General features: G+C 45.5%; 1 protein-coding gene and 1 long non-coding RNA gene across 6 annotated transcripts in view; both read right to left on the bottom strand.

Moving 5' to 3' along the window:
• LOC139048878 (uncharacterized) overlaps positions 1 to 23735 on the bottom strand; it is a 79152-nt gene that overhangs the window by 26376 nt on the left and 29041 nt on the right. For 3 of the 5 annotated variants that reach the window (XM_070523780.1, XM_070523781.1, XM_070523778.1), the window contains exons 2-4: positions 12566 to 12653; positions 3271 to 3326; positions 234 to 377 (exon numbers count right to left, since the gene is read on the bottom strand). In XM_070523780.1, the coding sequence (XP_070379881.1) occupies positions 234 to 377; positions 3271 to 3326; positions 12566 to 12632 (267 nt within the window). In that variant the 5' untranslated portion in view covers positions 12633 to 12653. Of the gene's footprint in view, positions 1 to 233; positions 378 to 3270; positions 3327 to 12565; positions 12654 to 14552; positions 14676 to 23735 lie in introns of those variants that run through there. The other 2 variants (XM_070523779.1, XM_070523782.1) reach the window with 2 other exon arrangements.
• Positions 21110 to 22729, bottom strand: LOC135912196 (uncharacterized). The gene is made up of 2 exons (XR_011508010.1): positions 22699 to 22729; positions 21110 to 21922 (listed from the first exon to the last, which is right to left on the bottom strand). It is a non-coding gene; the product is annotated as an uncharacterized lncRNA (long non-coding RNA).

The raw sequence follows: 23735 nt of genomic DNA on the forward strand, positions 1-23735 counted from the left end.
AATAACATCGCGGTAAAATGTTTTTCTAGACGTGTAAGTTCTTGGTGCTTACGCTCACACAACAACTTTGCAGATTTCCTAGTGGATTTTGCCCCTTTATATTTTTCTATCGATGACTCTATATCATATTTCATGCTACCCATTTTATTTACGTACTGCATCTGCACAAAGGCCTTTTTTCAGAGCATCCGATTCTTTTACGCTGTTTAACTTAAACCTCATAATGCACTCACCGTGTTGTAGAATCGTTCGTGGCGCGGATATCCCAAAGACCTATATTCATCAGATCTGTTGGACGTCCAACAAATAGTTCTGTTGTTGGAAAATGTTCCACCGACGCCCCACTTCAAGAACAATTGTGTGTCGTTGCTGAGCATCTGCATTCGAAAGAGTGTGAAAAGTGCAGCGGCTTAATAAGTGAGGAAATGCATTCACAAACGCGTTCCAGCGCGTAGGTCTCCCTCGACGTTACCGAGTAGAACACTGCGCTGCATCTAGGTTGAAGATTATGCTGAATTTCAATAAAGCTCTCTGTGACAAGGAGCGGTTTCAGAAGTGCCGCTTAATTCCAGTGCGTTTGAGCAGAGGCGGAGCGCACTTGAGTGCAAATGTTTCGCTTGAAGTTCACAAAGCATGGATTTTTAGGGCAGCCATAAATGCAGAAAAAGGGCAGCATTGTCCCAGACTTAAAGTAGTGTGTCATGTGGAAGAAAGTATGAGATTACAAGGGAATGTCCGTTAGAACCAAGGTTAATTTCCACAGGGATTGTGTTAAAAGTTAAGGTTGTGTACGTATACTCTTCAGTTAAGTGTTCAGGCAGTCTTAAAGCAAGTTTAGTGTTAAGCGTTAATAAGCGTATGACTTCGTCTGGCATCGTTTGAGTATTCAGCTTCTATATATTAAGTGAAGTTTTCAATAGTAGCTTCATTTGAGGGAAGATAACATAAATTGTTCGTTAGATTTCCAATAAGTTATCATAATTAAAAAATAGCTACATTAAACCTCTATGTTTATGTCGGGATAACTACGTTTGGAGCCACTAGGAGCATGCAAACACTGCATACGTCTCAGAGTACTGCTGAGTCCGAAATCGCACCTTCGATTCCGGGCTGTCATAGGCCAATTAATATGGGCGGCGTGATGAACAAGATAAAATCGGCAGCATGTTATACTCCTGTGACATCAGAAGACGTAAGCCCGCTGTAAACTTGGTAATCCATTATGTTATCCGATCGGAGAGGTCAGACTTCTTGCAAGACATAAGTAGTCGCAGTGCGAAGTAAACGTGTTGCCCTGTAGGTCGCTTTCCTCAAGGACACTTGAGAGCACCTAATGCGCTAAGGGTTATTTCGTTCTTTCTTTTGTTCTTTCTTTGTAGCACTCTTTCTTTCTTCTTTCTTTTTTTTTCGTTTCTTTTTTCACATTCAGCCATTGCATCTTCGATTGCTTACCGGGTATGAGCCATTCCTGATGTTTGTGTTTCCTTTCCTTGATTCCTTCGTTCTCTTTTTTTTTCTTTCGCGTCTTCATTCGTATTTAGCCATTGAATCTTTGCTCGCTTATGGGGGTATGAGCCATTTCAGATTACGTTATTTCCCCCCACCCCCATTATGAGTCATTACTGAGGATGATATTCTTCGTACCACTTGTCAACTTTTTCTAAACCCCTCTTGATGGCAATATTTTTTTGAACCACTCGACTACACGCCGCTTTTTCTGTGTATGAGCCATTGCAACGAGCCGCTTGAGGCTTCCGCCTTAAAAAAAGGTTCCTGCACTTGGTATAGACAAACGGTCAGTAAAGCTTGGCTTACGCTCCGCTCCGCTGAAATTCCACGCCCAGCGGCGCTTCAGAGAACTGCGTTGATTTTATATTTTTTCTGTTAAGTGCGCCTTTTTTTAGACAAGTGACACGCTGCAAACTTGGCTGTATAACGACGAAGCCAAATGGACGCGCTCTCGCACTTCGCCTTATCAGCCTTCTTTCAATTGTGTGAACGAAGGAAGATTTATTAAGCAAATGGTGCAGCGAAAACTCTCAGTCGCCCCCTACGACACATTCTCTCGAATTATTACACCTGTTTAGCTCCAGGAAAAGTAATCTGCGCCAAGCAAGAAGACTAAGTGGCTAGTAGTAGGCTACGCTTTCGCATACCATCTTTACTTATTTACCTACACAGGACCGGTCTGCGCACCCTCATGGATTTGTAGTTCTGTTAGGGAAGATGAAACCACAGAACATTTTTTTGTCACTTCTAGTCGACGATTTACTGCCGTAAGAAAAGAAAGTCTAGGAGCAAAGCTCCACCTTCTTGGAATAAGTTCAACTGTTCTAAGTACACTTTCATTGGGTGACTCGACTCCTCGGCTTTGTGACAAGAAGGTTTGCGCTGCTATCCAGAATTTTGCTGGAGAATGAATGAGATTTAACATCTAGGCTAAATGTTTACCTTTTCCTTTCTTTCATCCAAATTCAATTAAATTTGTTTCATCTCGTGATGGTCACTTAGCTTTCAATTTTTATAAAAAGTCATTGTTTCCAATCGCTCTCTTGATTCAAAATCACCTATCCTGAAATACTGTTTTGTTACTTTTAGATTTGTTATACTATCTGGAACTACCCAGTTATTTGCCATCGTCCCGGAATACATACGACTGTGTCGCTGAATCTAAGGCTCTATATTTACGTATTAGAACGTAAATTAATTATAGTGTTTTACGTGCCAAAACTACTTTCTGATTATGAGGCGCGCCGTAGTGGGAAACTTGGACCACCTGGTGTTCTCTAACGTGCACCTAAATCTAAGTACACCGGTGTTTTCGCATTTGTCCCGCATCGAAATGTGGCCGCCGTGGCCGGGATTCAATCCTGCGACATCGCGCTTAGCAGCCCAACACCATAGCCACTAAACAACCGCTGCGGGCGTATCCAGGGAAACATTATACATGTCATTGGTGGCATGGACGTTAGGCGCCCGCTCACTTGAGTTCCCCTAAGCAGCCCTGTGCAAATTGTAGGACAGACTAGTTGGAGTGGAGGCAACCCTATAAAGTTAAGATAAATCTTCATCATTATGACCTCATTAGGAGCCCCCAGTGGCCTGTATATTATTTTAGAGTTCTCCAACAGCGCGTCTGTCATCGCTAGACTTTTGATTATTTACGTTAACAACAACAACAACAGCAAAAAAAACGCTGATATGCGCAGAAAAACGGCAGTGTCCACAAAAGATATTCTCTTAAATATTATTTACTACGATGCAACTTACCTCCCTTACACAGTTCATATATTTATGATGTTCCGTGGGAATTTGTGAGTAATCACCTATGATAAGAGAGAGAAAGAGAAAAAAAACGCGTCATTAGAAACCTGGATTCCATGTTGTGTCTAGTGCGTGCAATGCAGCATATTAGGCATATGCATCTTTAATACCATTAGCTTTTCTGTCAAGAAATTTCTGGAAGAGAATCTACATTTGACGATGGTAAAGGTGAAAAGTCAGGAGACTACAGCGATTCCTTGAGCTGTACGCTGATTCATTCAGCTCTCAGCCGAGAACGCCATGTTCTCAGCAGCAATTCCTTTTTCCAATGTGTATACAACGTGGCCTTCGTCTCCTACATCAATGCCTGCTGTGCTCTCCGAAATATATGCGCAGACGCAACGACTTTCCGACTCTATGCGACACACGAAACGTCGTATAAAGTATTGTTGTCATCGCTTGGTCACGAGTGTTGCAGTGATACTACTGCTACCTCGTGGGTTTCGGGAACGCGAAATCACGTGAACGAAACTACGCTTAGAGTGACCAGATGAAAAGAAAAAATTCACTGACGATTAGGATACTGCCTAATGCAAAATTTCAGCGCAGCTCTATACGTGTTTTCATTTACCCATATATTGGAGGGTGCGGACAATCTGGCTCCTGCGGCACGTTGCAAACGGAGCGAAGTGTGGAGCGACTGACTCGCTAATCGGGAGATCTCGAGAGGCTGCGCGTGGGTGACGCGTGGGCGCGATTCACAGCAGCCGCCGCAGACAGACCTCCGCTCAAGTAGTGCTTTGTTTCCGTATATGGCATCGGTCGACGCGCTCGCCGCATGGCATCGGTGAACAGACGGCGGCGCGCTACTCTGGCGCCATCTCGTAGCGGTTGTCGCCGCACAGCCCGTCTTGCGCGGCACTACGTTTTCCTCCTAACTGGTAAACCACGGCCCCGTAGTCTAGGCGTGTACGTATAAGGCTTTTGTAGACATTCGTGAGGCATTTCCTGTCACTGCCCCATGTTGCATGCGACAAGATTTTTAAAATGTTCATTGTTTTTAGGCATTTGTGCTTAAGATATATTAAGATAGATATCTTAAGATATCATAAGATATCTTAAGATAGGTGGTATTGCTGAACGTAAGGAGTTCATTTTTATGATGAAAAGCGTACAGCTGAGTACGCCTCCCTGCGGCACCCCAGTTTCCTGTGCATATGGTCTGGACAGAGCATTCCCAACTCTAACGCGGAACGTGCGATTAGTTAAGTAGCTTTCTATTATGTTGAGCATATGCCCGCGGATACCGATTTCTGAAAGATCTCGTAATATTCCAAACCGCCACATTGTATCATATGCTTTTTCCATGTCGAGGAAGACAGACAGGAAAAACTGTTTGTGTATAAAAGCTTCGCGGATGTTTGCTTCTATGCGAACAAGGCTGTCTGTTGTAGAACGGCCTTCTCTAAAGCCGCACTAATAAGGATCGAGCAGTTTGTTTTCTTCAAGGAAATGCAAGAGCCTGCGGTTTATCATTTTTTCATAAAATTTGCAAAGACAACTTGTTAAAGCAATGGGATGGTAACTTTCCACTGAAGATGTATCTTTACCTTGTTTTAGAATGGGTACTACGATGGCTTCTCTCCATGCCAATGGAAGGAACCCAGTTGCCCAAATAGTGTTAAAGAGGGACAGCACAGCCATTTGAGCGCTAGAGTCCAGATGCTTTATCATCTCTTACATAATACGGTCGGCTCCGGGAGCAGTGCTTTGACAAGTGTCTAATGATGCTCTGAATTCCATAACACTGAAGGGACTGTTGTAAGGTTCGTTTTCTCGACACTTTCTATTGAATGGCTTGCTTTCTGCAGATTTTTTTAGTTTCTGGAAATGCTCCAAATAATGTTCGGCGCTGGACATATGTTCGAAATGCTGTCCAAGGGCGTTAGCCTGGTCTTCAAGGTTATTGCCTTGGACATCGACCAAAGGCAGGAGGTAAGGTTGGTGGCCTACTAATTTTTTCATCCGACTCCATACTTTTCCTTCTTGTTTGTAGGAGTTAATACCGGATATGTATTTTTCCCAGCTTTCCCTTTTAGCCGTGCGCCGTGTTCGTCTTCCTTGGGACTTTATGTGTTTGAAGTTAACAAGGTTCTCAGTTGTTGGAGAGCGGCGCAGCATGTCCCAGGCCTTATTCTGTTTTTTCCGTGCATTCCTGCAATCCTCGTTCCACCAGGGCACTCGCCTTTTTTTCGGGGTCCCGTTTGTTTGTGGGATGCACTCCAATGCGGCGTCAATCATAAAAGCGATAAAATAAGGAACAGCATCGTTTATATTAAAATCGTTAAGAGCGTTTCGAGGCATATACGTCAGAGTCCTAAATTTTTCCCAGTCTGCAGATGCCATCTTCCATCGAGGGGCGTGTGGGAAAGGATCATGTTCTTTTGTAGATTGGAGGATCACAGGAAAATGGTCACTGCCATAAGGGTTTTGAATAACTTTCCAATCTAAACGGGGTACTAAGGTCGGGGATACTATGCTTAAGTCTATGTAACTGTATGTGTTATGTGCATGACTGTAAAATGTTGGTTGTTTCTTATTTAGCACGCAGGCGCCTGAAGAAAACAGGATTTGTTCAAATATTCGACCTCTTGCATCCCTTAGGGAATCCCCCCAAAGAGTATTGTGTGCATTGAAATCCCCAACCAGTATGTATGGTTCTGGCAGGGCATCTATTAATCCCTCGAGTTCTGCTCGAAGGAGCCGAAAGTTAGGCGGTATATAGATAGAACAAGTGCTAATTAGTTTTCCAAACAATAAGGCCCGAACCGCAACTGCCTCAAGAGGTGTTTGAAGTTCCAGAGCACGGCATGCAACGGACTTATCAGCTATTATTGCTACATCACCGGAAGAGGTGTTGGCATCGTCACGGTCCTTCCGAAAATGGCGAATTGCGTCAGAAAGGCTGGCTGTGTTGGTTTTAGATGTGTTTCTTGTACGCACAGCACCTTGGGATTATATTTATGTACAAGTTCTTGGACGTCGTCGAGGTTGTGGAGGAGACCTCTAACGTTCCAATGTAATATTGGTGTATCCATGTTGTTATTGATATGTGCTGTGTGTTTAGGAGAGAGAAGCTACTTTAACCCACAGGGCTCTTTCCAGGCCCCGCGATGCGGGTTTTGTCCCTTTTGGCGCGCTCCTGAGAACTGCGCCGAGCCTTCGGCATCTGGGACGCCGACGCACTTTGTGGTGTATCCATCGCCTCCACAGAGGCGTTGGATGTCCGCTCGCGGTGTCCGCTCGCGGGTGTTTCGGGCTTCTCTACGCGCGCAGAGGCCCTTAGAGAACTAGAAACAGCAGACCCTGAGGGCTGCTGGATCTTGCCGGGTGGCAGGCCAACACTAGCTGGTCCCGCAGTAGGGGCGAGTGGATATGCCGCCGGTCCAATCTGGGGCGTCCTAACAGCCGCCGAATACCGTTGTGGCCGTGCCCCCAGCCGTGCCACTTCGGAAAATGTAGGTCCCTGTGCAGTAGAAAGACGCTTGCGCGCTTCTTTGAATGAGATATTTTCTTTTACTTTAAGTGTTATGATTTCTTTTTCCTTCTTCCATGAAGGACAGGAGCGAGAATAGGCGGCGTGTTCACCGTCACAGTTTGCACAGTGAAGTGGGTCGTTGCAGTTGTCCGCAGGGTGGTCATGGGACGCGCACTTTGCACAGGTGGCACGGCCTCGGCAGCTCTGAGAGCCGTGGCCGAATCTTTGGCATTTGAAACATCATCGTGGATTCGGTATGTACGGTCTGACATTAATTTTCATATAGCCTGTTTCGATGCTTTCAGGGAGAGTGCTGGTACAAAAGGTAAGGATCAGGTGTTTTGTGGGTATTTCCTTGTCATCTCGGCAGATCTTGATTCGTTGCACATTAGTGACATGCTGCTCCTTCCAGCCCTCTAGGAGCTCTGCCTCAGTAAGTTCTAGAAGGTCCTGCTCTGAAACTACACCTCTTGTGCTGTTGAGGGAACGGTGAGGGGTTATTGAAATTGGGGTTTCACCAAATGAAACAAGATTTAGTAATTTGTCGTGTTGTATTTTGTCACGAACTTCAAGGAGCAGGTCGCTACTGGACATTTTAGTAATTTTGTATCCAGGGCCCAGTGTGTCAGTGAGGCACTTCGCAACAACAAATGGAGAAAGCGTTCTTACAGTCCTTTGGTTTGTTTCGGTATGGATCACGTGAAAATGTGGGAAAATATCTTTGCTCTTGGCGAAAAAGTTGAAGGGTTCATCGGTGCGGCCTCTTTTCAAAAGAGGACGATCAGGTAGCTTGGGGAATGAGCTAAAGGCCATAGAAATTTCTGAAATTTCGGCAGCTGTGCCAGCCACCCAGCATGGAGCCCAACGCGGGGGCGTGACAAGATTCTGTATAAATGCAGCCTGCCAGCGCCAGCAGTACACAGCCACTATAACCTAATGTATATACCCAAGATTGGATACATTACACATGGTTAACCCTTGCCGCCAGGAAATATGGAAGCAAAAGAAGCGAAGACAGGAAAGATGCAAAAGTGGGAGAGAAAGACGAAGATTGGAGAGGAGGACAGGAAAAGGCGACTGCCGATTTCCTCCAGATGGGTCAGCCTGGAGGTGCCGTCTATGTGAAACCGAGGCCGAAGAGGTGTGTTGCCTCCGCCGGGGGGCCTTAAAGGTCCAAACACCCGGCATCGGCTCAACCCCCAGGATCCCCTTTTCCCCAGACACGGCAAAGCCGCGCACGGCGACACGCGGGAGGGTCCAGCCCTCGTGTGCTCGGGTACGTGGTGTCGCAACACACCAAACGCCTGCTGACGCAGACGCCCCTGCGGGGAGGCACACCGACGCTCGGCGCAGGAACGGCTGCGTAAGAACTGCGCTCTGAAATTCACCTTCGTGCTTCCGGTATTCGGCAGCCATCGCTTGCTCGAGTCGTTCCACCTCCTCTGTGGTACCAAAATTGTGGGGTGGCTGAAGTTCCGCTGGCCGCTGTCGCAGTGCTTGTCTGTGCGTTTCAATGCGGCTTTCGCTTTGTGCACAAAATGTGGACACGCGTGCCTACTCTGTCGTATCTACACGTATCTTTTGGACACACGAATCTACACGTGTCTACACGTGTCGTTTTTCCAGCTGCGGAATCACTATCATTTTGCTGAAAATTAACTCTAAGTGGCGACCTCAGTGCGCAGTTCTTTGCTGTAAATCAATCAATCAATCAATCAATCAATCAATCAATCAATCAATCAATCAATCAATCAATCAATCAATCAATCAATCAATCAATCAATCAATCAATCAATCAATCAATCAATCAATCAATCAAATTTTTATTTCACAAAATGCCTTACAGATTGAGGTAAAAATAAAGACGTTCCATAGCAAAAACTGAATTGAGACCTCCTGTTTATGGTTATCATAAAAGTTACAATGGCAAGCACAGCAGCTGAATCAGTACAATTACAAAAATGATGAATCATGTGATACATTGATAAGTAAATGAAGATATTAATAGACTACAAAATATCAGCAGTATGTCATATATTGAAACTAGGTAAAACTAAAAGAGAACAGGTGCAAAAGGAAAAGAAATAAAAGAAGGAAAGGTAACACTAAAATGATGTAACATGTTGAAGTACATAACAATGGTAAGTATAAAGTGAAAATCGAGTTATACATTATACGTTGTCACAGATAACAAAAAAATTTCAATTCATGGCAAAATCTGTAGGCTTTCTGGAGTTTTATGACAAAAGGTTATGTATTCAGTGATCATATGGCTGCCAAGTGAATGGTCTGTTTGCCATAATTAGCGCGTTGTTCGGGTAGAATTAAGTTATTATGCAGTGCAAAACATGTTGAGTTAGTGTTCGTTGGAGATAATATAGGAATTAGCGAGAATTAGGTTTTGTCGTTTATTAGATTGAAATGAAAAGCGGCAATGTTGTACTTGACAAGAGCAGCAACGTACAGAATGTTATTTGCATATAGCAACTGTTCAGCATTGTTGGTGCGGGGACTCGACGTGATCATCATAATTGCCTCGCTCTGGATAGTTTGTAGCAGTTTTAGGTGGGCAGTGTACTACGTGATACCCTTGGATGTTATGCAGTGCACAAACGCGAAGTAGAGGGCGAGCAGCACAGGTCGTAAAAAGAATGGACGTGCCCTAATGAGAATGCGTATTTCATCTGATGGCTTCTTCTTGATATCACTTATGTGGCATTGAAATTTAAGTTACAGTCGATAATAACACCAAAGCATGTATTCTTCACTTGCTGATAATAAATAGTTGCCAATAGAAATGGGCGGGATGCATAGTGATCTATTTCGGAACGGGAATAAAATAAATCTAGTATTATTGGGATTCATGATAAATCTACTCCTATTGCAACATCCTAAGAAGTTATGAAGCTCAGTATTAAGCGTGTTTACTACCATTAATTCACCAGAATTAATAATTGTTGTATCATCGGCATGTAGAATGCCCTCAGATGATCTGAGGCAGTTAAATGGGTAATTAATATAAAGTGAAGAAAAGTAACGGGTCTAGAATGGATCGTTATGGCACACCTAAATGAATCATTTTGGGTTTAGCATATGCATTGTAAACACTAACACCTGATATATGACTCGTAGTTAGTTGCGTAATAGTTGTAAAGGAGGACCCGTTATACCTATCGAATCTTGTTTAATATTAAGAATCTCGTGGTCAATGCAGAGTGGTAAAAATAAACAGGTTACAGCAAGACGAGCGGCTTCGGTAAGCTTCGGGTGAGGTAGCAGCCCTTGAGTTTAGTTTAGCGTGTCGTAGGCGCTACAACAGGAAGTAGTGACGTGTGCGTGAACATCAAGAATCAAATTAAACTCACACGTCACAGTGACGTTCAGAGGGCGGAGCGTTGCAGGCCGGGCTCAGTTCTGCGGTAGGCGGGGCCCCGCTCCTCTGTAGGCGGTGCATTTCGGAGGGGGTAAACTGCTATCTCTCAATGCATTAACTCCGGCTTCTTCTGAACGCATCGAAATACTTTTCGCTTCAAAATATTTCTGAAGTTGGGTCCTTTCAATTCAAACGCATAGCAAGGCTCAGATAAGCAGCACTGCAGGGCTGCTTTAATAGTCTATGTCACATGGTGGATAGGTACATGATTTCGCTGTGCTGTAGCGATCGCAAATGCACGCCGACCAAATATTCCCGGCTTTATGAATGACGAAGGCTTCAAAAATTTGACGTTCGTGTTCTTCAGTGTATTTACCTAAAACTGAATTACGTTTGTGGCACTGTTCAATAGATGACTGCTAACTGAATCTTTTAAGAAGTACGCATGCTCACGAAGTCTATCATTAGTACATAAGACGATGCAGCAACTACTGAAGGAAAGTATAATAACGCTGGGACGCTGCTACTGAAGAAATAATGAAGTTTCACACGCAGTCTCCTTGAAATTACCGCCTGCAATCGGTGTCTATTGCGCTGTCGTGAGCAACGTGCACGGAAGCCTGTGATAACCACAATGAAACTGTATAACGGGTTAGCATTGCTTCTTTGTCGCGTTCTAAGGCGCCGTGGAGCAGGTTAAAAACATTGCGAGGGACGCACAAGCTTGTTTCGTGTAGTAACGTGTAGTCACGCGGCTACTGGGGTGTTTTTTTAATGCCAAGGTGTCAAATGGCCCATTGAGCGAGAAAGCCAGCGTCTGTCGTTGGCAGCAGCGAAACGGCCCCTGCCCTCGCATTGCCATTGGTTGTGACGCAACGTCACGAGCCCGGCTCGACGCAGTTCCCGTTCACTGAGACACCACTTCGCGAAATGCGCCTCGATGGAGCAGAGCGGGTGAAAGCGGACACCCGCTGGTGCTGCTGCCGCTGCTGCATTGGCGAGCTAGGTCTTGCGTGAGGGGAGAGGGCACCACCTTGACGCCACGTCACCCTCTCCTCCGGTCTCGCCACGAGCGCTGCTCGACGGGGTAGAACGGGCGAAAGGGTACACCTGCTGTTCCGCAAGCGCGGCAGGTGCTGCGTGAGGGGAGAGGGCATGACCGCGACGCCACGTCAGCCTCACTCTCTGTCTCGGCACGAGAACTCCTCGACGGATAAAGTCCCTTAAACTTCGTAAAGTCGCCCCGGCACCCTTTGAAGAATGCCGCCTCCTTTCGCGTGCTCTGGCTGACGCCGCGTCGCCATTGGCTCAATAGCATCACGTGGGCCCTCGCGCCGTGCATCAGCGCCATTTCTGCTCGAGAAGCGTCTACGGAGTGGCGAGGAGCGCATGTTGGCGCCGTTGCAACGCTCGAGCAGTGTAGGCGGCGCCACGGTCGAGGAGAGAGCGTGAAAGAGGAGAAACGAGGAGGAGTGAAGGCGGAGGAGGAGAGTATCGCTACTTTAGGAAGTGTAAAGGGTTTCTTTGACGGTGGAGTGCTAACGCTTCCTATAGATGGCATTGGGATAGCGGGCGAAAGTGAACATCTGCTGCGGCGATAGCACGCCAGGTGTAGCGTGAGGGGTGTGAGCATCGCCGCGACGCGTCACCCGATGGGCACCTCTGCGTTGATAGCATGCGGCGTTGGCACCGCAGGCTGCTGCTGCTTGCTGGTTGGGGCGCCACGCACCCGTACGCCACGCACCAGCGCGAAGGACTACTCAGCGTTGTTCATTTGGACATTTCATGCTTTGGCATTCCCAACTGATAAGAATTGCTTAGGTGTCCTCGGAATCTGTCGTATAATATGGGCGCACTTTTAAATAGGGAAGCCAAGCTGATTTGTCAGCTTTTTTTCCCGCACTCCTTCACTTCATGAGTGAAATAAAGATTATTGTTATTATTATTATTATTAAAACTCTTGCATAATAGGCAGAAAGATCAGGATTGCCGAAAATAAAGTTTCGTCCAATGCCCTACAGTGTTGTCTTTGAAAGCTTTACCGTAAGTTTATTATTTATAAGCTGGTTTATTCATCGTTCTATTTACGTCGATAAATTGCTTGCTCACAAACTGCCACGGGCTCCATCAGACGGCAAACGACACGCTTCTGAGAAGTATTTCGTGTTCTGCTAGGTGGGGGAATATTATGGTATGCTACTTGTCACGTTGTCCTAGAGCGCCCACAAATAGTTAGAAATCTCGGCTACTGTTAGCTGGCATACAATGCATATGCATGTCTATGTTTGACATGGAGTCAATCATAAATGCTTGTTTTTTACGGTAAAGCCGCATGATAGATATATAAGTTGCTTGATAAACTTTTGGGAGTATGTTACAGGTGCACTCACTGGTGGCGCCTTGACTGTACGCCCAGTAAAAGACTACAAGAAGAAGAGAGCACAGACGAAGCTGCATTTTCGTTGACCTTTAGGAAGCCTGAAATAGAGAAAAAATATGAACTCTCACAATTGCAAAAAAAAAATTGTTGGCTGTCCCGTAATCGAAAGTAGATGTAAGCATGAAATGGCAGCCGGCGAAGCAGACAGGTAGGAGATGAGAATAGCCACAATCTTACAGTGGGTACAGTGCATGTTCGCAACGTTACACTCCATCACACGGCACCACGTCATACTGAGCACTCGTCCATATGGACACTGCCCAGTTAAAAGAATACCGGCTGAAGGCGGCACGACAGGCAGCGACAGACGCCAGGGAGACAGAGCGCACTGCCCAGCTAGAAGAAGAAACGCGCCTGAAGGAGGCGTCACGCAGCATGGCGCCATCTCTCGAGGCGACGCAGAACTCGCACCGCACAACTCAAGGACCTCTGGCGTTCAAAAGACTAATTAATTAATTATGGGGTTTTACTTGCGAAAACCACTTTCTGAATGTGAGAAACAGACTTTCCTGACCGGCGTAGTTTTTATTTAAACAGTGTTTTGCCTAGACGCGATAAAACATGCTTTGAACGTGATCCTGATTGTTGTCTGCATTTAACGGAGTTTTAGGGAATATGAAGTGCTCTTATTGCGGTTTTAGAGTTTTGTGCGGGATGGACTAGCGACTGTTTTTATTTCTAGTTGGGAACACTGCAACTAAGGATCAAACATTCGCAATCAACACTTGTAAGTTTTGTGTGAGAGTATTCATATTATTCTAGATTAATATATTTATGCTAACCATCATTAGATTTCAAACACCTCGTGAATGTGTCTATAACAGCTAATGACGCGCACGAAGGGAACTGCGAGTACTGCTGAAGCTGACATACGGCTAGGTGAGGCTTAGCTTCTCAACTACAGACTTTAACAAGTATGGCGGGCTTGCAGCGTCACGTGAATACTATGACTGCTTGTATAAAGCCACCGAGTCCTAACTGAGACGTAAATAAGGCGTAAAATTATACTTGAGTAGCCTGAAACTACTCAAAACGAAAATTTTCACTATTGATATCCTACCCGACGTGCTCTTTGATTCAGGAACACTTATGGACGTCACTGTTTTGCAGTGGAAGAGTTACAAAAAATTTAATTATGGGGTTTAACGTGCCAAAATCACTATCTGATTACGAGGCATGCCGAAGTGAGCGACTCTGGAGTGACTCGGACCACCTGCGGTTTTTTAACGTGCAGCTAAATGTAAGCACACGGGTGTTTTCGCATTTCGCCCCCATCGAAATGCGGCCGCCGTGGCCTGGATTCGATCCCGCGACCTCGTGCTCAGCAGCCCAAGCCCATAGCCACTAAGCGACCGCAGCGGGCGGAAAAGTTCTCGAGCTATATATGTGAACTGTTGCGGTGTCGCTTCGATGAAGCAGGCGACTTGCAATATACATTCACGCAATGAATACTACTAGCGCCGCTATAGTGAGATGTTAACTTCTTCAGATTATTCAAATGCATTCGGGAGGACATTACCATCTTGCGGGTAAACGAAAACACAAGCCTGGTTGCACGCGCTCAGCTGGCTGTTGCTGTATCTGGGAAGCGTCTTCCGCAGACGTTTTGAAACAGCGTGACCCAAGTTTAGCGCGTTGGTACATCAGTTCAAACTTTTTCTCTTTCACAGTGAAACTTTAAAAGAAATATGCTCTCTTAGTCATAAGGACTACAGCGATAAAAAGGGTGATCGCTAAGGTATAATAATTCCGCTAGGCTTGTCGTTTACGGTCTTCAAGACAAAAAAAATGTGTTCTCTAAAAGGGTAATAAAATCTAATAACACATGCACTAAACATTTAGCAGCAGGTGAGCTTCGTTGCTTGCCATTCAAGGCGCAGAAGAGCGTTACTTCTAGATAATGCCCTAATTGTTGATGAATGAAAGAATATGCGTACCTTTCCTTTCCCACACGGTAGGCGCGATGACAATGACTAGTCTGCGGTTAGTCTCCTAGACACCGCACATAAGAGACAACAATTCTCCGCAGGCCGTGGGCAGTCCTATCACGTGACTAGTGCCTCCTCGTCACGCTTTTTAAGGTTAGTGCCCCGTTGTCTTCAATGACGTTTCAAAAGAAAGGTCAAGGGACACATGCTGTGCAGCTGGGATAGCTGCTATGGGAATTTCATTGTCATAGCTTTATTAAACGACATCGAGCTCCATCAGTTCGTGAAATGCATCGCTCTGCGACAAATCTTGCACGTTACGTTTTTTTCCGTGCCGCACAACGCTCCTTTACCCTCAGTAAAGTGACGAGCTTTACCTGCGGACACTTGAGGGCATTCGACCAAATTTGAACTTAAAGGGGCCATGAATGAAAGAAATGAGCATGGGCAGGACATGTAATGAGTAGGGAAGATAACAGATGGTCATTAAGGGTTACGGACTGAATTCCAAGGGAAGGGAAGCGTAGCAGGGGGCGGCCTAAAGTTAGGTGGGCGGATGGGATTAAGACGTTTGCTGGTACAACATGGCCACAATTAGTATATGACCGGGGTAGTTGGAGAAGTATGGGAGAGGCCTTTGCCCTGCAGTGGGCGTAACCAGGCTGATGATGATGATGATGAATGACATCAAGCTTTTACGCCTGAATTGTGCATTGCATGTTAAAGCGGATGCGTCGCACAGCAAGCATGACAAAATTTGCGCGCATTTGGTGCCGTAGTAAATTTGTTTGAATTTTTTATGTTGAAGTTTAACCATAAAGAAGTTTGGTGCAACTGAGTGGTGATGAAATGAAATGACACTACCTGAAACGGCTCCCTCTGGCAACAGAAGCGGATCTCGAAGGCCATGCTGTTGTATACTTCAAACACCAATAACGATTGTAGGAACTATGCGAACACGTCATGAATGCTATGCGCCTTTCTTTTTTCACGTACGTCCCAGCGCGTTTAGACAGTTTGCTGCAGGTTTTTTCTTTATCTCGCGAGTGAAGGAATTGTGGTGAGCGACTCTTTAGGCAGTGGCAGCTGTGGCGGTCTGAACTGCGTCTAATTCTCCTGCAGTTAACTGCAGGAGAATTCACTGAATTCAACTGAATTCAATTAAATTCAGTTTATTTTTCATTGATAATAATTTGTACAAAAGAACTGTTGGGCCAGTAGCCGAAGGCTAGTGTAGGCCCATAGCCATATATGTAGCAGCAGCAGCAAAGTCAAGCACATATCTTGTTATTAGTGATTCAATCTAATACAGTTGGGTGGATACATAAAATTAAAAACAATAATAATAAAAAGAAAACAGTGCATATCAACCACTAGTAATAAAACCGAACTGTTAGGAGAATACATACACACAAAAAGACAAAAAGGAATAACATATTATACGTAGAAGTAACATATTTGAAAAGGTCTGTGCTCAAGGGTTTAGGCCTTCTGAATAGATTCAAGAAGGAATAATCTGGCACGGTACGAAACAAGTGGAGAACCAGACTGACAGAAAATCACGTAATTTTTGATGGGTATAGCTTTTGTACAGCAGGTACGAAATAGTTGGCCATTTTTACCTCAAGAGGTACTGCGTTCTAAATTTTGGCACCTTGAAACTCAAGTAGTCGATGGCAATACGTGTTACAAGTGATTGGTAGGTTGAAACTTGTATTCGTTGCACCCCTTGTATTACGATTAGGTGTAATAAACAGGCTAAGTGATTATGAATGATTCCCACGTAAAATATTGTTAATCAAAATGGCAACTTTCATTTCGCATGCCAGAGATAATGGTAATATACCGAAACGACCAAACAGCATGTCACTATTATCGTGTTGGCTTGTGTATGTCATAATGCGCAAAGCCCTTTTCTGTAACTGAAAGAAGAGATCTATGTATGTTTTATATGTACCAGACCACGATTCGGGACAGTATATGATGTGAAAGTGAAATATGAAAAAGTACACAACTTTGAGTGCGCTAAGGTCAATATATTCTTTGCATTTTACTAATAAATAGCAAGCCGAGGCTTATTTCTCGCATATGCTAGATATATGTGGTCTCCAGTTCCAGTTGCAGTCCAATATTACCTCTAAATATTCTATGTGGTCGAGCTGTTTTGCAGTTCCACCTAGAAAGTGAATTTGCATGCCTATTATGTTGCACTTGGAATAACGGTAGTTGAATGCTACGTATTTTGTCTTATCTCTGTTTAGTGTCAATTTATTACATGCAAACCAAGTTGATATGTTTAGTAACTCGCTGTTAATAGTGTTCTGCAGTACGTCAAGAGATTTACCCTAAAATAATAGCGTAGTATTGCCAGCGTACATAACAGCTTCTGATGACTTTAGTACTGATGGGAGGTCATTGACATATAGCGAGAACAGTATGGGCCCCAAAAGTGATCCTTCCGGAACTCCTGTAACCATAGTAGTATACTGGGGTGCAAAGGAGCCAAATTTTCTATGATGTTTTCGACCGTTTGGGTAGCTTGAAAAAAGGTCCATTGTAATTTCGCTGAAACCATAAGTTTGTATTTTTTCAGAAGTATGGAATAACAGAGCGTGTCGAATGCTTTCTTTAAATCTAAATATATTCCTACAAACTCATTTTTATGTAGAGCTGTGTATATACTCTGGGTTAGTTCTAACATTGCTGATGACGTTGATCGATTGGCTCTGAATCCATGTTGAGAATTTGTTAGAAGGTTGCTTTGGTTTAAGTAGTGCTTCAGTTGAGCCGCGATGACCTTTTCAAATACAGTATTTAATATGCTAAGCACAAAGACAGGCCCTTAGCTTCCAGGGTCACTGACGTCTCCACTTTTATAACTCTTGTGATCTTTAAGATGTCAGGGTATGTGCCTCGGCTTATACAGTTAAGTATTTTTGTGAGTACTGGTACAAGAACATCAATATTGTCTTTCAATGCTTTTACTATAATGCCATCGTGGCCAGTAACTTTGTAGCAAGGCATGCCTGATACTATTGAGGTTGTGGTATGCTCGTCCACTTGATCCAAGGAAAAACATGCATGGATGTTGGGGCAATCAACATTGCTTCCAGTAACTGGAATACGCTCAGCTAGCTTTGGACCAATGTTAGTAAAGTACGGATTAAAAGTGTCGGCGCACTTGGCATGGACATGTTCAGGAGTGGTCGGTTTTTTTATTTGGGTTATCAATTACTCCTTCTATAATTTTCCACAATTTTTTCGTATTGCCTTGTGCTTGTTGTATTAAGAAATCGTTGTGTTCTTTTTTCCGCCTCCGTATAAGAGCTACTACGTGGTTACGAGATATTCGAAAATTTTGCAAATAATTGTTATCTCGCTGTTTTTCCCATTTTGGTACCACCAGTCCTTTTATTTTATAGCTGCAAGTATGGTGTTATTCATCCATGGGCACAAAGGTTCCTCGTATTTGATTTGTTTATATGTGGTACACTGAGATATCATTGCGTTAATGCATTTGCATAGTTTGCGCATTCTATATGAGTGTCACTGCTAAATTCATCCAGGAATTCCTTTTCCTTAATTTCTTGCCTCAGTTTTAGTAATTATTTCTGTGATTTGCCAGTATGGTCTATTGAACAATGGTATTATTTGCGCTGTGTAAAAACGAGAAAATAGGGCAGTAGTCAGTGAGGCTAGTATTGTATACGCCGGAATGCATGTTATTATTGTTGCACAACACATGGTCTATAGTTGTAGATGCACTTGGAGACAATCTAGTAGGTTCATGGATTGTATTCTTAAAACTGTATGCCTCCAGTAGGTGCGAGTATTCAATTCACAATTCATGTCTTTGCTAATATCAATGTTAAAGTCGCCAACAACCGTGATGATACCATAGCTCTTACGGAAAGTACAGATTCCAACAATTGATAAGAAACGGGCAGACTTGAGCTTGGTGGCCGGTATATTGTACCCACAACTATGCGTGAATCTAAAAGAACAGAGGGACATTCAACCGTACTATTACTAATTTCAGTATCGGTGATTATCCTAAAGGGTACCGTCTGCTTGATTAGTAGAGCCACTCCGCCCCCACGCTATACTGCATACCTAGGATTGCCTACAGGACTGTATCCCGGAATGGAGATCTGCACACCTTCTCTTAGCCAAGTTTCCGCTAAGCCAATTACATCAACAGTAAAATTATGCTGTGCAAAAAGGAACACAATATATCTTTGTTTCTACGAAAACTTTGAATGTTACAATGAAGTATTGATATACACTAGGTTTAGTGGAATGCCCCTTCAACTTCACGGATTGAAAACGCCATGATTGGTGTGGCAAACTAGACTTAACTCGAGAGGCTTCTCAACTACCCTTTTCAGGTCGTCTTCAGAAATGATGTGCAGTACACGAGAATTCTCGGTTTTCCGCATTAGAATCTTGGCCTGCGATACCCAAACATACTTCCAATCTTTCTCTCTTCTCGCTTGGCGAGCTTTTGCGAGAAGAATCCTTTGCGAGAAAAATCTGTTCCCAGGTTGATTACACGATCTTTGTGCAAGGCTCTGTAACGCTTTATTCTAGCCGCAACTGCTGCCCAGTTATACTTTCTTGTTGCGCCATTCTATTGTCTTGTGCTGAAGGATGCCGTGTTAAGAATGGCGAGCTGCAAGGCAAAACTGCCACCCAATTACGACTGGGGGACAAGACGCGGATCCCCCACTCTCCATCGCTGCAGCTAGGAGGCGTTCGAAGAAGCGGGCTTTGTGCTGAAAACAGCCTCCATCCACCAGCCCCATCGGCGTTGTGACGAAACGAGCTCGGTGGGCGAACTATGGTGCCGGAGCTCTCCAGCGCGGACCTGATCTGCTACGCATGAGCAAGCTGCCGCGGGAAAGCCGTTTTTTGTTGCTTCCCATGCGCCGATTGGGACGCAAGACAACGAGCTACCCACCATTGGCTCCGATGCTTCCCGGAATGGCACCCCTCCGACGCCGGCGCCGGGCATCGGAATGTGTGTGCCTATGTGTACGTAAACTGTTCTGCGGGGCGGCGGCAAGTTGACGATGAGTAAACGAACATTCGCCACCTTGTATCACCGGTGGACCGAGTGTATAAAAACTGCTGTTGTGCGGATGCTCGATACACTTCTCTTGAGCGGTCATGTTAGACTGATACACTTCTCTCGTGCAGTAATGTTGGACTGACACTCTTTTTCTCAAGCAGTCATGTTAGACTGATTTAAATACTGTAAATAAACCCATATTCCTCGTTCTCGATGAGAAGCAGTTCTTCCCTTCATCAACTTCCTCAGCGTGGATAAGTTGGACGACGGCATGGGCCAGCTACCTTCGAATTCATTCCGGACTGCAATCTTGGCAACGGATCCCGAGCGATGGGATTGAGCCCCCAATCCTAACAGCCGTCAAACGCGGGACTCGCGAAAAAAGTTGATATGCAAGGGTCAACTGTCCGGCGAGGACTTGAACCGGCATATTACTGTCAGTGCGAGTGTCGAGCACCTGAGCGATGCAAAGATGGAGACCTTGGTAAGCGACCTAGCGTCGAAAATCAAGGGTCAACTGTCCGGCGAGGACTTGAACCGGCATATTACTGTCAGTGCGAGTGTCGAGCACCTGAGCGGCGTCTCCAATAGTATTCTCGAACGAATAATGCCGAGATTAAGGGTGTCCCGTTCCACCGATGGGGAGGACTGTGTCGCGATTCTCAAGTTGATGGGCGACGTGATTGAACGTCCTGTTTCGCCCTCTGACCTAGACACCGTACATCGCGTGCCTACGAATTCTGGCGAAAAGAAAACATAATTGCCCGCTTCGGGTGCCGGGACAAAAAAAAAAATGAATTCCTGCGCAAAGCACGAAAGGCACGCCAACATACCAACCAGATTGGTTTCTCAGGCTCCACTCCACCCCCCGCTCCAGTCCTTGTAAATGACCGTTTAACTTCCGACAAGATGCTCTTCGTGAAGGCACTAGCCCTAAAGAAATACAACTGGCAGTTCCTGTGGACAGATAATTGCCTCATTAAAGCTCGTAAGACCAGTGACAGCGAAGTATTCCGCATTTCATCTGAGGCTGACCTGCGCATCTTCACCTAACCGTCTTTCATCCATCTTTCTCGTGCGCCTGCGCACCTTGATCTGTCATGTCTTTGATGTCCCCGGAAATATTTAAGTACCAACTTTCGAATGAATGAATGAAAAACTTTATTGCCACAAAGAAGGTATACCGGCGAAGGTGGAGCTCTCAGTCCAGGGCCCCAGTGGCCTTTGCCATCTTGCTAGCTCTGTCGATCAGCTTGAACTGTTCTTCAGGCTTCGAGCAGGATAGCGCAGCCTCCCACTGCTCCGGTGTTGGTGTTTTGTGTAATCGTGCTACCTTTGGCTTTTGGCAGGCCCATGTAACGTGGTAAAGCGTTGCGTGTTCATCGCATAGCGGGCATTTATTGTCGTATGTTGACGGATAGATTTTGCTGAGCAGACTCAGATTGGGGTATGTATTAGTCTGTGCATCGAGTGGAGCAGACGACGACACGTCGTGTGTCACTTGCTGGGCAAAAGTGGGCCCCAGCGTTTATTCAGCACTGGTTTTATACACGTTGTGAACAGGCGGGTAACGCCCTTATCACATGGGGGCGTATCGTGCCATGAACACAGAGCGCGCTGCATGCTGAGCAGATTAGATACAGATTACGATACATCCCCCTTCGTAACGAAAAAAAAAAACTAAGGACAAGGAGCGCTTTTAGCTCGGGAGAACAAAAAGAAAGTTAAAGAATCACTGCACATCCAAAACTACAGCAAAGATCAGAGCACTGAATACAGTCACGGCACTTGTTGAAAGTTCGCGTCATACATTAAGCGCCGAGGTGGTCTGCGTTGTCTTGTAGTCCTTGGAGCAGCTGCTTGTTGCGGAACTGTCGGCACAATGCTCGCTGTGCTGTTTGGGTTTTGCGCCGCCTCTGGGTCGTGTTGTGTGCTGGCAGGGGCAGCGTATTCTTGAAAAACACCTTCGTCGTCGTGAGGAGGACCGCTAAGGCGAAAAGATTCTCTGGTTGGCAGCAGATGCTCGCGGTTGCGTCGCAAGAGTTGCCCGTCTTCAGTCATGACAACGTATGACCTTGGTTGACCAGACGACTGAAGAACCCGAGCCTTTCTTCTCCATGATGAGCTGTCTTTTATTCTGACCGTTTCGCCGTTGTTGAGCGGTAAGAGTGGCCCTCTTGAGTAGTCTTTTTGCTGGCGTTTGTCAACCCGCCGGCTTTGTCCGACCTGAACGGCTGGTAGAGTTGTTCGCAGCGAGCGTCCCTGTAATATTTCGGCTGGTGACCAGCCGCATTCCAGTGGAGTTGACCTGTAAGCGAGAAGACCAAGCCAAAAGTCTTGTTTAGCTTCAGTTGTTTTCTTCAAGATTCTCTTGACTACTTGTACCCCCTTTTCGGCGAGTCCGTTGGAGCGGGGAAAATACGGGCTTGAGGTCACGTGTTTGAAATCGTACACTTTTGAGAACATGGCAAATTCTCTACTGGAAAACTGAGGCCCGTTATCAGTGCATACCTCTACAGGTATGCCATATCTGGAAAATATGGCACTTGCTGCATCTACAGTAGTTTTTGCTGAAGTGTCTACGAGCTGTTGGACTTCGGGAAAATTCGATAGGGCATCATAAACACACAAGTAGGACCGACCTGCGTGGCTAAAAATGTCCATGCCGACGCGGTACCATGGTTGGTCTGGAACCGGACGCATAATCAAAGGCTCTTGCGGCAACTTGTAAGCGTACGTTTTACATACAGAACATGCCTGTGCAAACGTCTCGATATCAGTGTTCATTCCTGGCCAGAACACCAGGCGCCGTGCCCTTTCTTTGCACTTGTTAATTCCCATGTGGCCTTGATGAATTCTTGCCAACATATCGCGCCTCATACTGGCCGGAATGACAATCTTACAGCCTTTCAAGAGAACCCCTTTTACTTCCGATAGCTCAGCGGCAAAAGGCTTGAACGGTCCTTCAATTGGTTGCCCGTTCTCCAGGTGCTTTAGCACAGCGGCGAGCTGCGTGTCCTTTCGTGTCTCGGAAGCCAGTTCTTTCCACGTGGTTTCGCTGACAAGAGAATCAACCACACTTACTGCGTGCACTTCGACGTCGTCGTTGTTGTTGTTGTCTGCCTTATATGCTGCGTCCTTAACGGAAGCCCTGGACAGCATGTCCGCCAGTAGAAGCTGTTTTCCTGGAACATAATGCATTAAAATGTCATAGCGTAGCAGACGCAAAAAAAAATCGCTGCAGTCTTGGCGGCATGTCACCGATCGCCTTCTGCGATATGGAGATCAACGGACGATGGTCAGTCTCAACGACAACCTTCCGCCCATACATGAAATGGTGAAATTTCTCGCAGCCGAAAACTATGGCCATTGCTTCCTTTTCAATTTGTGAATAGCGTTGCTGCGTATCAGTAAGCACTCTGGAGGCGTACGCAACCGGTTTCCATGCACCGTTGTGATACTGCAGCAAGGCAGCACCGATTCCGTTTTGTGACGCATCGCATGATAACCTGGTTTCTTTTTCAGGGTCAAAAACTGATAGCAAGGGCTGCTTGCTAAGGCTGTCGCACAGCGCTCTCCACTCTTTTTCGTGATTTGCCGACCATTCGAAAACAGCGTCTTTTTTTAGCAAGCTTCTGAGAAGCGTTGTCCTTTCTGCTAGTGTTGGCAAAAACTTTCCAAAATAGTTCACGACACCCAGCATGCGTTGAACTGCTAGTTTATCACTAGGGGGTGCCATCTGCAACATGCACTCAACATGGGATGCATTTGGACGGATTCCTTCTTCGTTTATCACGTCGCCCAGGAATTCAATTTGTTGAACGCCAAACTCGCACTTTGCTGGATTGAACGTAAGGCCCGCACGTTCTGCCGCTTCTAGCGCTGATCTTAGACGTTGGTCGTGCTCTTGTTGGGAATTGCCCCACACGAGTATGTCATCGACATACACTCTAACGCCAGGAAGCGCGTCAAAAATTTCACTTAGGGTTTGCTGAAATACTTCGGACGCTGATGATATTCCGAAAGGCAGTCGCAAAAATCGATAGCGGCCGAAGGGTGTCGCAAAAGTGCATATCCTAGACGTCTCGTCATCTAAGGGAATTTGGTGAAACCCTGCGTTT

This window comes from Dermacentor albipictus, chromosome 8 (genome assembly GCF_038994185.2).
Source record: "Dermacentor albipictus isolate Rhodes 1998 colony chromosome 8, USDA_Dalb.pri_finalv2, whole genome shotgun sequence".
In the NCBI taxonomy this organism is placed as follows: Eukaryota; Metazoa; Arthropoda; class Arachnida; order Ixodida; family Ixodidae; genus Dermacentor; species Dermacentor albipictus.